General features: G+C 37.4%; 1 protein-coding gene across 2 annotated transcripts in view; it reads right to left on the reverse strand.

Moving 5' to 3' along the window:
- LOC137265586 (phosphatidylinositide phosphatase SAC2-like) overlaps positions 1-19,292 on the reverse strand; it is a 345,091-nt gene that overhangs the window by 267,183 nt on the left and 58,616 nt on the right. The window contains exons 4-10 of one of the 2 annotated variants that reach the window (XM_067801009.1): positions 16,361-16,492; positions 13,913-13,933; positions 10,309-10,353; positions 9,172-9,351; positions 7,033-7,225; positions 6,448-6,515; positions 5,818-5,929 (exon numbers count right to left, since the gene is read on the reverse strand). In XM_067801009.1, coding sequence (XP_067657110.1) covers positions 5,818-5,929; positions 6,448-6,515; positions 7,033-7,225; positions 9,172-9,351; positions 10,309-10,353; positions 13,913-13,933; positions 16,361-16,492 — 751 coding nt within the window. The remainder of the gene's footprint in view (positions 1-5,817; positions 5,930-6,447; positions 6,516-7,032; positions 7,226-9,171; positions 9,352-10,308; positions 10,354-13,912; positions 13,934-16,360; positions 16,493-19,292) is intronic. The other variant, XM_067801010.1, reaches the window with a different exon arrangement.

A 19,292-nucleotide genomic window follows, 5' to 3' on the forward strand; every position in this document is an offset into this window, starting at 1 on the left:
TTCTCAGAGACTTTAAACCGAATTATCTAACAATATTTTTGTTAGAAATAAGTGCCTCCAGCATCTCAGATATCATGAACATGAAAAAGAACGTAGTTTTGAAAAACTCCCGTGAGTTTTTGCTTTGACTGGTGGTTTTGTTTTTGCCCCTCCTGATGTTAGGTTTTTTGATGACAAAATTCTATAAAACAAGAAATAAAATTGGGTTTGGCCTTATGTTACTATTTTTGGTGTAAGTAGAATACATCGCATGATTTCGTCATACTGAGAGTTTGTTTCTTAAACCAAGTAAAAATGTGATAACTACTTGATAAGGAATCCCGCCATTTGCTTATTCATATAATTTACAGGGGAATCTTAAATAATGCAACAGAGATCCACACAATTTTTGGGTATTTACTCCCTTGTCTGTTTATGCATCAGTAATTGCAATTTTTGATGAAAACTATCATTTTGTATACACCCAGTAGTTAAAAGAATTCAGTACTTTTACACTTGGTCCCTTTTATTGGGTAATTAACACTTCCAAATATGTAAATATAAATGTTTCTCAATAGACCGAAGTTTTTAGTAATTCTTACATTCCCAAATATAGCTGGCAGCCATTTTTGAACCGGCAACATGGAAGTCATGTGACTACTACAGTCAACTCCAGACAGTGGCTATGACTATAATAGTTTATGTATATTGGCATGACTTAACATTTGCTAATGCTGTTGTAGAGTTCGGGCTTCACGACGAATTATCATACGCAAACCTATTTAGTTCACTGAGAAAAGTATGCAAGGTATCATAGACCTATTGCGTTTTAAGTAATTCTTATGCATTTTTTGTACTTTCAGATTTGTAATTAATCGAGTACATGTGATTCTTATTGAGTAAAATACGCAAATACGCACCTTTTCTGGAGCTCTGATGCAATTAAGTAGAAATTTACAATGGTACAAATATTCATCTTGATTTCATTTTGACACTGCCTTTGGCATACAAACAATGTGAAATTAGAAATTCAATTTGTCAGACCTCTTGCATAAATTAGTCATCGTTAATTAGTGTCAAGTATAGATTTATGTCTTCCAAAGGTCAAAACAGAATTTATGTTTAATTACACCTACAGGGTAACTTACTGCGGCACCATATCTTATAAATGGTTGGAATTACCTTAATGTGCACGTTATAACTTCGTCAAATAATGAGAACACTAATATACAGTAATTGTACTGCATTCAGATAGATGAAAGGCTTATTCATGTGTCTATATTCTAAAACAGTTAGATATGAATACATCATTGTGCTAGGCTGTTTTTGTTTTGTTCATCTACCTCTATTTCAGATTCTGAGTTTGGTGTGGTTGTTCTTTCAGGGTGCTTAGTACCAAACAAGTACAGCAACCCTCTTCAACTTTCAAATGGAAAATTATTTCAAAACATGAAAGGTTAAAGAAAACTATTGCAGGTAATATCATAAATTCAGGCAAATCAATCCATACGGTAAAAGTTGTAATGGTAATATAAACTCAGTCGTTTCTTCAACATAAACCACTTATTGTCAATGATATAGACCTCATAGATTCCACTCTCCAAGTACAGGTTCTAGAAATCCAGGCTTCAACCAGGTAAACCTGCAAATCAATCCAGGTTGTCCTAACTCCAAACCATTGGGTCACAACGACCCCTGGTCTGTTCCAAGGGGTCATAGGTGTGACATCAGATTTTAAATGAAATGCAAACCCCATATTTTATATAGATGGATAATACAAAAACAAATCCAACATCAAAAATAATAATCGACATTTTTATGGCGCCAAATCCATCCATAAATGCATGCTCGAATTGCTGCATGAAAACCCAGGTGAAAAGAGAATTAAGCATCAATATGCTTGAATTTGTTCCACAGCAGGTTTAAATGTTGTCTGCAATTCGAACTGCTTTAGGACCAAAGTCTGACAATTCCATAGAGATGGTTTGCATGTAAAAATATGCTGGAAACCAAAGGAATCTTTCGCAGTTTCTGTCTCTCTGATCTGAAGCTTTCCACTGGAGTGTGTTCCTTGATGAGCTTGGTCAGATGATATGGAGCTGAAGATCTGGTGAAAGTGTTCACACCTCTTTTGACGTCAATTATGCCATCAAAGCAGAAAATATTTTGAACTGAAATCTTATCAATAACACAAAAATAATCCCTTGACAAACCAATTAACAAAAAATCTTCAACATGAAATAATGACAGGCAACAGTAATCCACAAGTGGGTCAACTGATGGGATAGAAATGTTAAATTGTAAGTTAGCCAAAAGCAATAGAAAGCAATATTCTTTGCAATATATTTAATGAACAGTACAGGTGGACTCCAATGGTTTTTTATGTCTGTCATGTATATTGTTTATCATCCAAAATCATCCTTCATCAGATTTCAGTGAAAAATGTACATCTCTGAACACAGATCATATGCTGACATGGCATCTATAATGTGAGACTAAATGACAACAATGTTCAAACAGTTACGTGGGTGAGTGAAACTAGTTTCACTCAATATTCAAGCAATATGACAGTGGGGGACACCAAAATTGGGACTTCACTCACTGTGCCCGTTTGGAGAATCAAACCTGATTCTTCGGTGTCATGAGCAAACACTTTAAAGGTCACATGCAACGTAAAACACAACTTTGCGTCCATAACGCATGCGCAGTGAATAGGTTCGCGGAGCTTGAAACAGTATGCATGCCCAGCTTCTGAGGTTGTGAGCAGTAGTCTAATCTTGGTTGTGTACACAAACAAGTAAATAATCTACTTGTTACGTAAAACAACTTGTTGATTGTGGTAAGCAGTCTGTCTCAACGAAAGCTCAGTGTCTGGTTTATTCACACCTATATGTCTGTCTGCCTGTCTGCTAAAGACAACATGCAATACACAGCTTCAATCATTGACCACGTGCAATTTGAACTTAACACCTATCAGACTATATGACATAAAGAAAATAAGTTGATTTCTGCACCCGAGTCCCGTGTCTGCCACATTATGTAATCAGGCACGTGTGATACACATGACATGTTTTTATGTCTGTGGGTTGCAAACAAACTACATTCATTTTTTTCGGATGACTGGATCTGACGGAAACTGGTGCAAACTCTTGTCAGTTTCAAGTCCTGCTTTGTACTTAGACGAATGACAGATTCCAGCCACGCAGTAGTTGACCATCTCTACTGACATGATTTTTCATTGGATCGAGCGCAAATTCAGAGAACATCTATTTTCCAAACCCAACATCTCTATATACATTCTTCATGGATAACGACTTCTTTTCGAGCATATGATTTTGTTTGACAACACTATATGAATCCATACTGAAACGACGCATCAAGTACACAAAAAGAAGTTGTTATCCATAAAGAATCTTTCTTTGTGACTGGCTATACTTCTAAAATGCCCATCAAACAGATCATCTTTCTGTACCCACAATGAACCCACAGCATATCAGCAAATGAAACAGCCAATCGGAAGCTGTCACTTGATTGCATATCCACCCGCTATGACTGGGTTCGGTCTCCCGAGGGCTTCGTTTCAGGGGAAGTAAGCCCAAGTACAAAATACTGCACTTTTGAATCGCGATTGTACGCTTATAATTGTGTTTATTTGGGTTTTTTTAAAGCAGCAATGTATATTATATGTCATGAATAAGTGATAAATGTGTTTTAATTATGTTTGATTTTTTGGTTGCATGTGACCTTCATCCACTAGGCTACCCCACTGTCTTCAAATGATTCTGTGAATTCTACTATAGCTGCAACAATTGATTGTTTACAGCTACACTTCACTCAACACAGCAGTATCTTCTCAGGAACAAAATACTCAATATGCACCAAAACCCCAGGACTCCTTAGTCCTGAATGTGAACAATATAGTGACATATGTAAATATACAGGCCAGAGCACACCAGGTTCCACAGTTAAAAACATTCATACACACACTAGTATATATAATATACATATGACAGATACAATTTTTGTCTTACAATGGAAGCATTATCAATGAAGTAAAGTAATAGATGCAATAGAAATAGTGGTAGAAAGTAATAGAAGGAGACATTTTATCCACTTAATCCACACTAGGATGTGAAAAAAGACAATTGTCTGTTGATGCCTTGAAGTGAGCTGTAAGCCTCTAAGAGTTAGCTCCCTTTGTCAAGGCAGCCATTTTACCATCTGGAACACTTCAATAGATTTGCAAAGAAACTTTCTTCTCCACTATTAGTTTCTGAGTTAAAGAGAAGTATGCAGTGTATGAAATAGCATCTGCCCGGCGGCCCACTGCTTGCTAGTTACATTGGGGGCTTACTACTTTATTTCATAGGCGGTCCTGCGCGCCAATACATTTTCCAAGGGTATATATTTGACCATGTCATTGACTACTGGAAATATTATTTTGAAAATAATTTACAATTGTGGTAACTAAACAATGTCTGTATAGTTCATGATCAATCAAACTGTAACTTCCACACATCTACCTACCCATTTATCTAACACTAAATGTGACTGGTCTAGCAAATGCTTTCAGCCAATGAATAATGTCAGGCAACAGTAATCCACAAGTGGGTCAACTGATGTGACAGAAAGGTGAAATTGTAAGTTAGCCCAAACCAACAAAATGCAATAGTACCTGCAACATATTTATTGAATGGTACAGGTACAATTCAAGTTTTTTTTAACGTCTGTCATGTATATTGTTTATCATCTCAAATCATTCTTCATTAGATTTCAGTGAAAAATGTACATCTCTGAACACAGTACTGCCATTAGATTTGCAGTGCAGTGATGTCATAGCATTGTGACATCATCAAGTTCATGATGCTATGGCATTGTGCAAATCTACTGTCAAAACAATATCTCCTAGGACATATCCTCTGATCTCACACAAGCAATATCTCCTGTGGAACACAGTTTTGGATGATAAATGAATATTGTGAACCAAAAGTCACTCTGTTCTGTAATCTGATTGGTTGGAAAACATGATCAAATGGTATTTGATTCCCGGAGACTGCAAGACTATTCAATGCATATTGATGCATAGAAACATCGCAAAAAATTGTTTTGTTGCAAGCTCAGGAATATTTCATTTGAAACCTCTGGCTGACGCCATGTTTTCCAAATGCATTCCCGTGCTTCAAATACTCAATAACACCCGGAAATTGGTCAACACATGATGTTTATCTCCTAAATATCGTTCTTTTCTGATGGTAGTGACACAAATGAATCAACAGAGACTACCAAGTCATGGTGTTATTAAATTTGCTCATATTCAAGTTTCCCTCACTACAAGTATTTCTTTAATTACTTTCTTTTAACACCATATCTCAATCTCCTATGTATAACACAGGGCTGGTTACATGTTAACATGGCTGGCAACATTTTTTAGTTATCAACCCTGTGGACTTCTTGTCGATTTGTAGGAGTTTCATACACTGCAAGCATGGGGTTTGGATTTTATGTAAAGACCAGGTCCCATGTCCAAAGATACTTGCAATGATGATAGCATATATACATCATCATCTCAGATCACAAAATATAACATTGCCTGAAAATATTGGCAATCGATGTAAAACAGTAAATGTATCTTTCAAAAATGGACCTCTGTTGGAGAAAATGGCTGATCAACCTGGTCAAAATGGACATATGTTCATCAAAATGACCCATTCGTCTGGTCAAAATGGATCTCTGTCAACCAATATGCACAAAACTTAAAACAAAGGGATCATTACTGCCACGTTCAGCTGAAATAAAGAGAAAAGTAGCTCATCAGCAATCAAGTGAGTCTGCACCTACCTTTGTCAAGTCTTGGTGGAGGACGGTACTTGAACCCGGACTGTGACCAGAATACAGGTATAGATCCCCGCACTTGTACAAACGACACCAGGTGGGGTGAAAACTCAATTATCTGCAATACAGATAGCACATGACACAGACAGGGTACATTAAATGGAACACAGAGTACCAATAGTTAATTGTAGTAGTACATTGTATTAAAATGTACCGCACATGCATTTGTTTCACTGTTCTAACTACTGCACCTAACCCTTTGAAATACAAAACCATTCACAGTGACAGAAACTATGACTGCTTGTCAAACAACTTTTATCCGAAGTTCAATAAATTCAGAGATGTCAATGTTCAATTGGCAAGGTGAAATGAAGAGGATCTGCAATGTTAATGTCACTCTATTTGATTTACTTTTTCAGTTGAAGTGAAATTCATCAGTACAGTTTCACTGCAAACAGACTATAATGCATTTGAATCTTGGGCCCAGAAGTCTTAACATACAACATTTCTTGTGACAGATTTCCGTTGGTGTTTGTGCTAAATAATAACAAATAATAATAATTAGGAAAAAGCTGACACTGAAGTGGGCAGATCATAAATTTTATTTCTTCACCAATGATAACTATGGTAACTTACTTGTTCCGTTTCAACATAATTGGCACAGGCACCTGTTTTGTCTATTCCTCTCCTCCTCGACCGTGTGCCTAGAAATACACAGACAGCATCCTGACACACACTAGGGGAGGCAATGCTTGCATACAAGGTTCAATACAAAGACAGATGCACAATATTTGACCATCTTTTCACTTTCTGGCTAACATTTTGAACATTATTTTCATACAGGTACCAGCATTTTACAGACCACATAATAAAACATTATTTTGATGGTGTGCTTGTTTCGTATAGGTATGAGCATCTGTAGCAAAACTAAAAGTCACATTAAAAGAACAAAGACAATACCCCTGTCTAGAAGTAATAAATGCCGCTCAAAAATGTGAGTGAGTGAGTGAGTAAGTGAGTGAGAGTGAGCGTTCATGCGAGCGAGCTTTTACGCCGCTTATAACAACATTCCAACAATGACATGACAGGGGGCACCAGAAATGTACATCCTAATTTGTAAACATGCGGGGAATCAAACCAGGGTTTTTGTGAAAACTATAAATATTTTTTAGACTGATTTGGGAAATATTTTCAGAGTGCTCTATGAGCAGACCACAGTACCTGCTCTGTGTCTGCTGCGGCGCGAGACAATGCAGATGTCATAGCCGAGTGGCTCGATGTATTTGGTGTTGCCAAAGTCAGTGACAGAGTCTGAGGACATCTTCTTCTTGTTCTCGTCGAAGTCCATCTTACAGCGCTCCATCTGGACAAAACCCTGGATGATAGGCAGGATCCAGGGGTCCGCCTGCAAGTCCTGGCAACAACATTCACAAACAATACAATTATGAATTTGCTACTGTACAAAATGTTCAGTCCCAAACTTGATGTAGGTAAACTACACCAAATAATCAACTTCCAAATCATCAGAACATTTATCTATTAAGTCTGATTTAATCTAATATAATTTTGAGTTTAATTTTAAAATAATTTAAGACCATAATATCCCTTAGTCATTCTATCTTTCACCTGTTGGTCCCCTTGTATTAAAGGCATAAGGTGAGGACTGGACAGCTCAGATTCATTATATATGGGTATTCAAGTTAATGCTGTCTTGAGTACAACATTAACCAACATTCTGGTCACATTACCCGAGAAGATCAAGGTTAAAAAATGGAAAAAGAGACAAAAGGGATCTCTGAGCTGGTTGACACATGTCATCATATCGCAACTGCATAGATAGATGCTCATGCTGTTTATCACTGGTTTGTCTGGTCCAGATTCAGTTATATACATACTGCTGCCCTGTAGTTGGAATGTTGCCGAGTGTGGTATAAAACTGAACTGATTCACCAACTTTTTGTCACATTCACACAAGACGGAGCAATATTGAGTGAAACATTCATACAATCATCTTAGTCTTCTTGACTGTAGGCTTTAAACTGAGATGAATTCTCCACAATTAAAAGCTTTTGAAAAATTTTCAGGTACACTATGCAACTCAAACTGTTTCGTTGCAAACCTTTTACCACACATACTTTGTTAATGAATTGCCCACATGAAGCAAAAGAGCTGAGAACATAAGACCTGGGACTCTGTTATCAAGAATACTCACTACTGCCCTCATCTCTGACCTCAACACAATGCCTACACCAAACCAAAACCAAAACAGCACCATCAGAAATGACCAAAAGCCAAACAAGGAGAAACCCTGCAAGCCGATTATCAACAAAGACAATGGTTACTTCATCCATGCAGCCAACGCTTACATGAAACCAAAACAACATCATCAGAAATTACCACAAGCCAAACAAGGAGAAACCCTGCAAGCCGATTATCAACAAAGACACTTGTTACTTCAACCATGCAGCCAACACCTACTCCAAACAAACACAGCACCATAAAAAAAATACCAGAAGCCAGAAGAATGTCATCCTATTGTCCAACCTATCCTCTGTACGCCTACACTCATAAAACACATGATCAATCCCATTGGTTCTTGCCTTCACAAATTACCTGCCCTTGATTTCAATTTGTCAGTTTCAGCGGCAACTAGGTCTAAAAGACCAAGGCAAATTCAACTGACAAACCAGCAACAATGATAAGGTGACAGTATCAACTACACAGCAACCACCCTCATTATAATGACGAGCTAGCAAGCAATTATAGATGAAAAAAAATTGCCTGACATGTGATAGAAAGTACTGACAAAAATCTTTGATTGACAAAATGTCCTCATGTACTGACATAAATTTCTATTTCCAGATGATATGAGTTATCTCCCATGCCCTTTCTCATGCTGGCATTTAATTGGTCACTAAAATGATAATGAAAAGCAAGGGTGGGTAATTTGTGGGTGCAAGAACCATGAGAAAGGTCCAGTGTTTAATTTGGGTTTACTGATACGATTGCTTTTGTACCATCTTAGCGCTACATGTATCAAAAGTCCATGTGAAAGTAAGGGAGTTACAGTATTCTCAGTGCTGAGATAGCTCCGTGCAGCCATAATTCTCAACTATTTAATACTACAATATGGGTTTGTCATTACTTTTTTTTGAAGAGAGTGATGGTTGAGTATGAAGATAAACATAACCTACAAGTGCATATTTAGAATTGCCTTCCTTTATCAGACACCACATCAAATCATTAAGACTTGGAAAATACCAAGTAAACTTAATTCCTCTTAATACAGATCAACTGACATCTAGAAATGCATTTCTTTGCTTCAACTAATGACACAGTGTGCACAGATCCCATACCAACCTCAGTCTCCATGAGTTCCTGTAACATATGCTTGTTCCAAAAGAATCGATCATCAACTCGCCGCCAAAGAGGCGCTGTCTTATCATAGGTTTCCTGATGTTGACGCTGTAAGGAGTTGGTGAGGTCGTAGGTGTCGCTGTAGTAGAAGAAGTCGGAGTCGTTGTACATCTTCAGGAGTTCCTAGGGGGAGGAAAAGACAGTGGTTCAATCTCAGGATAATTGAAAACCAAAATTTTCAATTTCAAATCAATTTCAGTGGCAGTACTGAATATTTGAATGGATTCAAATTGTTATTTCTTAAACACGTCAAAAACTAATTTAACAACTCTCTCTATTTATAAAGTAAATATTTAACAAATGAAGTTGAAATAGAGATCAAATTCTTATTCAAAGAAGACCCGTCAACTTAACACCACCATTTCGCAGCTATTATAAAATATAAAATTTGCCATTATGTGATGGGTGCTGTTGGTTTCCTTTCTGATTTATCACGATTATAACTAACTGTATAGTGCATGCGTGCTTCTCAGTGTCTGGTAAATGAGTAGTTCCATTATTTTATAGTTCAACAATCATTTCCCATTCAGCCTACAGTTGGTTTCCTTTCTAATTTGTTTAACTGTACAGACTCACTCTGTGTGTGTGTGTGCGTGCGTGCGCGTGCGTGCGCATGTGCGTGCGCGTAAGGTCCCATCACAGGTCTGAATCTTTAATTTGCCATTCATCATTAAGTGAACCTGAATTAATTACCCTTTCTCAAAACCCAACAACTGCTCAGTCTCTGGTAAATGGGTTGTTCCATTATACTGTAGGTAAAAAATCATTTCCCAGTTTGCCTACTGCAATTTTTGTAGGCAAACTGGGACGTACATAGGCAGAATGAGATCAAACCAACTGAAGTAACATACTATATATCAGCGTGCCATCAATATTAATTCCAAAGAATAAATTACACATCAACTTTAACAAGCTTAGTGTCAGAGATATCACTTGAATCTGAAAAAGAATGACCTTGTTTGTTCTCTTTCTGATGTTTTGATGTTTCCATTAAATACAGAGTCATTGTCTTTATCATGCACACTGACAGTAATGATTTGTGCACAAGTGAGTACATGTATTTACAATGCTCTAAAATACCTCTATTATTCTTCTCTCGAACTTCTCCTTGTCTTTGACATCCTTCTGCAATTGAATAATATGAATTATCAACTGAATTTCATTCAAATTTGTTTGCATAAAAAAATGTCAGTGATATAAAGATAACTCTTGTTTGGGTGAATTAGTTTTACGCTGCTTTTAGCAATATTTCAGCAATATTTCAGCAATATTATGGCAAGGGACAACAGAAATGGGTGCACACATGTGGGGAATCAAATCCAGGCCTTTGACGTGATGAGTGAACACTTTAACCAATAGGCTACCCCATCACCTCCTGACTCCTGTTTGGTAATGCATATGATATTGGCTGATTCATGAGTGTCTGGCAAAAACACTGAGTGGGGAGACCAGATATGGACTTCACTAAATGTACCCATGAGGTGGCTCAAACCAGGGTAAGCATGATGAACGAACACCTCAACTATGAGGCTACCCCTCAACTATGAGGCTACCCCTCAACTATGAGGCTACCCCACTATCCCCAATTCTTATCAAACAATGTATGTATACTGTGAATAAAAAGTTAAGCACCACCCAGTATATTCTGAAAAAAATATAGGTTGGCACATTGGAAATCTTTCAGAAAAAAATGAGCTACCATAATTTGGTTTAGTACTTTTAGTTTAAAAACAAAGCCATAACAGAAATTACCTTTTCCTTTAAACAGGATGCATGCCTTTTTGGAAAACATGCATTTTGTTTTCCTCAAAGAGGTTACTTTATTTTGAAAAGTTCAAATCAGAAATAATTGTTATATGGTCACATGACTGTCACTTTTAACAAGTGAAACCTAAATTTAATCGTCTTGTATAAGCACAACAGGAATAGTTATTTTGATTTAAAAGTGATGTCATCATACCTGTATCAATATTTTCCTTAATTGTAAATACAAATGATTATGACATTCCTAAAACAGTTACCAAATGAACCTTCTCTAAATATGGATTGGTCTCCCAATTAGTTCGGCCTATCTTTTCCACAGCTTCACATCTTAGTTTTGAAATAGCTGGCGCTTAACTTTTTATTCTCGCTATGCATACAACCTAAAGAGACAGAACAAAACATGGACAAACAAAATACACATGAAAAGAACTTCTGTTTCAGTTGATAATAATATAATTATGTTGCCCCTTTCTGGGTAAAATATTATTAAAGATATACCAAACAAAAAAACCTGCCCTCAAAGATCTACCATAAAAATACAAATTCCCAAGTATGAAAATAAAGGAAACGCACTAATTCTACAAAATTAACAAAGAAAGGACCAATGTAAAGAAAGTTATAATACCCAACACAATGGGAAATAATAAAAGAAATATCTCTGCATGTTTGTTTTCAGTGTCTTAAAAACGTGTGAAAAAGCCTGTATTGAGTGGCACCTTCTTTACTGAAGAAAACAGTTATCTGGAACATCCAAACTGGAATGGATACTCTGGGGCGTTCATGAAATTCCACTGAATTGTATGGATCCAGAATCCATAAAGTTACACAGAACCATGGAATAAATACGAGTGAGTGAGTTTAGTTTTACGCCGCACTCAGCAATATTCCAGCCAATTTGGCGGCTGTCTGTAAATAATCAGACAATCCAGTGATCAACAGCATGAGCATCAATCTGCGTAATTTGGAACCGATGACATGTGCCAACCAAGTCAACGAGCCTGACCACCTAATCGTGTTAGTCGCCTCTTACGACAAGCAAAGTCATCTTTTATGGCAAGCATGGGTTGCTGAAGGCCTATTCTACCCCAGACATTCAGGGGTCTGGAATAAATGTGATTCTAAGAAGTTATTCAATACCCACATAATTACACATATCCAAGCTAGTGATATTTTCCACAGAAACCATACAGATGACAATAGCCTGCATCTACTGAATCCCAAATGGAGTGGTGCAGAATCCAAGGATTCCCTAAGGAATTGGACAGAATCAATGAAATTCCACATGAAATCATACAGAAAAGTGGATTCCATATGGAATCACAAAATCCAAGGAATTCTGTGAAACAGAATCAATTAAATTCCATATGACATTTCTCAGACTCATTGGAATCCCACTAGGAATTACACATGTCATGAAATTTCACACAGAATCAATGTGTTTTAAGTGGAATCATACAGATATCATGGAATTCAAAATAGAATCACTCAGAATCCAGGGATTCCCAATGGAATCATGCAGAAATCCCAGAGAATCACAGGATCCTGGAAATCCACTTTGAATCTCAGAATTCAGAGACACAGAATCATGCTGAATTCAGGCAATTGTTAATGAAATTTGAAACAGTGTTCATTATGAAGATTTACAGAAGTTCTGCAGGATGTCTGAGAATTAGAAGCTGTGGACAGTGGGAAGGGGGTGCAGTTAATAGTTAGTACTTTATTTCATGTTAATAGCAACCATTTTATTTTGATCAAACAGAACATGTCTCTGGGCCAAAATCCTTTTGTACTGTCCCTACCTATCAACATGGAGGAAAAGTACATGATCTAAGGATCCTTGCACTAAGTAACTGATCACTTACTGGTTTAACATCATTTATTTGATAGGAAAATATAACTAATGAACCAAAGCAATGATCCTTGAGAACTGAATTGTTCTTAACTAACTAATGACGATGACAATGACGATGATCCTTGAAAAAATGGATATTTATCATTTCAACAGACCGTTCCATCATGACACACACCTTGGACCCATTGAATGAGTGAGTGAGTTTAGTTTTACCTTGCTCTTAGCAATATTGTTGCAATATCAAGCAACACCAGAAATGGACTTCACACATTGAAACCTAAGAGGTAATTGAACCCGGGTCTTTGCTATGACAAGTGAATGCTTTAACCACTAGGCTACCCCACTGAATCCGAAGTTGTGTTGAGACATTCATAACAGTCGAGTCAAATACTGGTGATATCACTCATATAGTAAACTAAATTCTCTTTTAAATTCTGAAATGTACATTCTCCATTTGAACGACATATCCTTAATCAGAGTATTTTGTAAATTTAGAATTTCTTTGAACAACTTTAGAGTTAACAATTAATGTATATCTGATGTGAATAATTCTTTCTGTAAATAACGTAATACTGAGGCACTAGAAGATGGACTTCATGTCATGTTTGTCTGTGAGAAATATTCAGCTATTAGCAAAAAACAGATCCCATCTCACCTAAATGTGCATAGGTTTTTAAGTAATTAAATAATAAAATGATTAAAAATGTAGCCATATTTTTCAGAACTGTATTTAATTTATGTCGAATGTGACTGCCACATGATATGTAAATGTATTTTAGTAACCTTATTGTACTCTCATACTAAATAACTTCTGTTCTGTACTGATATCACTCATGAAAATATACTCTTACTGAATTGACACTGAGCCTCAGGACCTGACTCAACATAAAGCGCTGTTGGTTAGGGCTCAGAGTATTATAGCAAGGGTGGACATATACCTGGATCAATGAGGATGGACTAACATACATATGTGTAAAACATCCTGATCTGATGAACAAGAGGAATGGAGGAGAGCTGATGACACAGGACAGAGAAAAAAAGCAGGGGTATATGGAACATAAAACTCACAACTACAAATTGTAGTCCGCCCTGAAACAGGAGACAGGAACAAACATGGAATCAACCATGATCTCATTGTTCTTATTTATTTCATTCACCCTGTAGGTTGTGTTTGCATCTGAATAACTATTTCCTGCAAGTTGATTAAATATACAACATTAGCAGTGAAAGCTGTCATCAGAATGTTCTTATATGAAAGAATCTTTGATGTTCATTGATGTGAATACTGATCAGACATATTCTAATAAAAAAAAAATGTTTGGGAAAATTGACAGTGAGTGATTGAATGCTGTTTAGCATGACAGTCTGAAATATTTCAGCTCTGTAATGGCAGGTTGTGATTAACCAAATCTTTGGCCAGACTAGTGGTGGCGCCGTTGTGATCTGTGGTCGTCCAGTGGCAGATAGTGTTTATCCTGCAGGTCAAACCCACACTGAGGAAATACAAAGAAACATGCAACTACTGAGGACAATAATTTCCTTGTTTAAAATCAGAATTGTGGGGTACTTCTTGCCCTTCAACCTTCTGATGAAAGAGAAAGAAGTCAATAGAAAGCATACAACTTTGTGGATAACAACCTCTATGTTGTTGCATAGAGTGACATTCTGGAGGACCTAATCATGCTATAACTTGATCAGTTAACACTCATCCAGCTTGTTTTTACACTGACTTCCTAGTCCCTGCTGCTTATTTGGCCATGGTGCATGCTACTTCTTGTCCTTACCCCCCACCTGGCCCCATCCAGTTATGTACCAGGGTTTCAAATTTATTTTTAAAAGCCACTTGCCACAGGGCAAGTGACTTCATGAAAGTGACTTGTCCTGACTAATTTTCCACTTGTCTTGACTTTATGACACAATATTTGTTGTTAATGATTACTGGACCATTTATCAGAGAGTGATAAATTTAAAAACAATAGCTCTACAGTACTGTTATTGTGAAATGTAATGTCTACCTTATGAACAGGTATGAAATGAAATCAAAGTTTATTTACATTTCAAAACCATAAGTGAAAATCATCTAATAGTCCATGGACAAGTAAGATACCATTATTTGACTGTCCCAAATGAAACCTGACTTGTCCTAGGCATCAGGCAACAGGATTTTGGAATCCCTGTGTACTACTTATTATTCTGTTACATGATGTTGTTAATATTACTTTGCTGTTTGTCATAACATACCATGTATATATACTTTTTACCATTTGGTTGTAGTCACTTTAAGGTTGAAAATGGTGTAAAAATCTACACCAAAACATCATACTGTGCAATAAAGAAGATGATTTTAAAATTGTAAGCTTTATTCCAAGTTCTTGAATGCTTAGTGACCAACTGGCCAAGAAGTGCTCCATGACAATAGTGGTTCAGGATATGCACCCTTTTGTAGCAGTGTCATCATAATCTGAGAGCGGAAATGAGCTTCATAAAGTGTGCCAATGTTGGGCATCAAACTCAGATTGATGAGTGGACACTTTCACCACAAGGCCACCAACTGCCATTACAAACAATAAAAAAAATCTTGCCCATGAAAGTCTTGACAATACTGAGGAACCTCCATAAACTAGTGATGGTCAGGTGAAGATGCTAAGAGATTCCTCATACAGTGATGAGAACATTTTACTGTTGCGACACTCATCACAACATCGACTTACGATACAATGCATCTGAAAATCTAAACCAGTATTATTGAATCTGGTCCTATGCATTCACAGGAGAAGTACCTGCCTGTGATCAAATATTCCTGGCCTCATGACATAGGACCAGAAGGTCTATCGAGCTTATACATGTATATTTTTGGAGCAAGATATTTCTCAAAATGAATTTGTTGTTGTCACCAGAAATTCCAATGCAAGACATCCATCATGGCAACAAAAAAGATTTTTTTTACACACACTTTTCCTGCTGTATCCAAGATATGGCTAGAATGAGACAACATGACAATGAAGGACAGATCTTTTAGGTAACAACTTCTTGAAGCTATTTCTCATGACGTTTCAGGGCTTGTTCTAGCCCCATCACCAGGTTAAACAGAACAGTACACATAAATGCCTTTGAAGAATTACATGACAATGCTTTGAAGATCACAACCAAATGACATCACTTAGATGTGATGTACACTCAACCACTAGTTTTTACTCCTTAGAAACTTCTAAAGTTCAAAGAATCATTTCGGATGATAAACAGAATGTCAGAGTTAAATTTTAATCAAATTAATCAAATTTCAGATTCAAATAAGCAAATTAACCAGTCAAATTTCAGTATCCTTGGAGCAAACAACCTATTTAAACTTCAGTATCCAAGAGACAGATAAATCAATAAAATTTAAGTACATTACACATATGTGAGAATCAAATAAACCAAATTTTAGCATTACATAACTTCATGTTAATTCTTTTGATTATTACCAATTTTATGTCAAGAACCATTTAATCAATGTACAATAATAAAAGTCATTACCTTTTTTATTTTGACATTTTCTGCAGCAGACTTGATCGTATTCCATGTTTTCTGTAGTGAGAGTGTCTGGTCATCCCCAGCCTGTGTGATACGCTCTGGCTTCTTGATTCCAAAATGATGTTTCTTACAGAGCTGTAACAAGAACATTCTTGTAAAAGCTGTTAAACATGTAGTCATGGAAACAAAAAAGGAAACACAGAATAAAGGATGACTAGGCTTCCATGAGTATATTATTACATATCCATTTAATATTACACTATATGATATAATATACAATACAGCTTTCCAATGCTGTGTACTTCCATATAACAGGACTCATTCACCTACAGGTTCACAAATTTTTGTGAAACATATGAAAGCCTGTGTGATCTCTAAAGAGCATCCCAAATGAAGTACCCATGAAAGTCTGGGTTAGAATATTGGCCTTCAGTAGCCCAGGCTTGTTGTCAGAGGTGACTGACAGGATCGGGTGGTCCGAGGCTTGCGGACTTGGTTGACACATGTCACAGGTTCCCAGTTGTCCACAGCAGTGCTCATTCTGTTGATCAGTGGATTTTCTAGTCCAGACTCAATTACAGTGGAATCTGTCAAATTCGGACTCGACTGGGACCGAGTTAATTGTCCGAATTACATAGAGTCCAAATTGTCCAATTTGACAGGAGTTAGCTCCCTTGATGACGAAGTTGAACTTTCAGACACAACAGTGAAAACACATAAATAAACAACAATACACTAGTGTAAAAATAATTATTTATTAATTTATCATTAATTTATTAATTTCACTTAAACTTGATCATCATGTTGTGATTCATGGTCAATCTTACTTTCACTGCCTCAAGTCGGTCTGTTTGTGCTCGGAAAATCGCCGACGTAGCACAAGATCCTGTGTCATTGCCTCTAGACTCAAAATAGGCTGCAACATTCTCTCATTGTTACGATATGCAAATTGTCTTATTCTTTGTAACATGTTCATCATTTCAACATGAGACACATCTGACATCGTTTCATCATCATCATCCGGTTCATCGTCATTGTCATCTGACACACACTCACTCGCAGCTCCACGATGTGACTCCACCATGTCACGCTCCCAATCATCACACATGCTTTCTGTGGGGATTTTACTGTCAAAAGGAATGTACTCTTCTGCCGTTACATCTGGATTTAGCGATGACATGAGTCTTGACAATGCAATGTCATCTTCCTCGCTGTCACTTGCGTTTTCGTCTTGGTCGAGGGGCCTGAATCCACATGCTGCGAAACACTTCACAACAGTCGAAACTGTGGTCTCAGACCAAGCAAGGTTTATCCAACGCGCTGCATCCAGCACAGTCACTGACTTACAAAGTTCGCCCACACTCTCACTGTCATTCATACGCGTCAAGAGAACTTTCAGCATATGTCTTCGATACCTTGCCTTAAATGCACGCATTATCCCTTGGTCGAGCGGTTGCAACACAGAAGTTGTATTAGGGGGAAGAAACTTCACATCCACACTGCTATAATCTAACTCACGTCCATGTGAAGGTGCATTATCTATGAATAAAAGAATCTTCCTTCTTTGTTTCTTCATTTGGCGATTCAATTCTCCAAACCAGCTGTCAAACAATGTCTTGTTCATCCAAGCCTTTTCATTGGCTGCCCATGTCACGGGGAGGGACTTAACGTTCTTGAAACACCTGGGATGTTCCGCTTTACCAATCACAAGTGGCTTAAGTTTCTCATCGGTAGCACTACAACACAATAGAACAGTCAGTCGCTCCTTTGAAACTCTGCCGCCTTTTGATGCGTGTTGTTTATTTGACAGGGTCTTGTCAGGCAGTGCACGGTAAAACAATCCTGTCTCATCACAATTAAAAATGTCCTCCAGGCGATAATCTCCAATGATTGTTGGAGGCGGTCCTTATGGCTGTCAGTCACATCACTGTCACATTGTAGCGTTGTTTCCAACACAAAAACCATCGTCAGACGCCTTGAAATCAGTCGCAAACTGTATTCAAGCTTTCTCCTTCAATATTGGTCCGGACAGTGGCATATTCTTACTTCGTACACATGAAAACCATTCGTAGAGCATCATGCCAATGTTGTCATATTTAACATTGTGTCTTCGTTTGGTTTCTGCATTTACATTTTTGGCATACTGTTGGTGGTAGTAGTCCCCGTTTTCTTAAAATGTCCGACACTGTTTGCTTGCTGATTTCGTTCTTTTCGGCAAGGTCTTTCTGTTTAATGGGAGGTGTCGATTCAGCATCTTCTATTAACTTGATCTTAGAAGCCAAGCTTAATGTCGCATATGCACGTCTTCGCTTTGGAGGTGGTTCAGCCATTTTGCTACTGATGAAAAATAATTGAGTCTGTTTTCTATTTATAATAAAATGACAGTGACACTGAGCCTCTTGGTTGAGTTGTTTGTTTACTGATTAACCCAATAATCTGCTTGAAGTCGGGGACCGCTAATTAGGCCACTCACTTCACCTCCGGCAGGAAGTCCGACACAGTCAATGTGTTTTCACAGTCAATTGCCTTGTCTGGCCGAGATTTTAGTCCGAATTTCGAATTATACCGAGTCCGATTTATTCAGCGTTTGTGTAATGATAACTTAACTCATTAAGCCCTGGAGCCGCTCCACTGCCCAACACCTGGCACCCCTCGCTGACTGCCTGATTGCTGCGATGAGGCTAATTAGTGCTAATCATGCCTGATTTCCCTGGCAGGTATCGGATACGACAGGAAACTGTCTAGTCTCACAAACAAGTACTGATTATTTAATTGTGTCGTAAAGATGTAAATGGGAAAGAGGCCGATGTGAATACATATATTACAGCATTTCATGTAATTTATTACCCGTGTCTCTCATACCCCTTTGCCAGTGTGTGCTGTATTTTTATCAACACCTACGCGGTCTTCGTACGTACGAGATGTACAAATTTAC

Source organism: Haliotis asinina, chromosome 15, assembly GCF_037392515.1.
Source record: "Haliotis asinina isolate JCU_RB_2024 chromosome 15, JCU_Hal_asi_v2, whole genome shotgun sequence".
NCBI lineage: Eukaryota > Metazoa > Mollusca > Gastropoda > Lepetellida > Haliotidae > Haliotis > Haliotis asinina.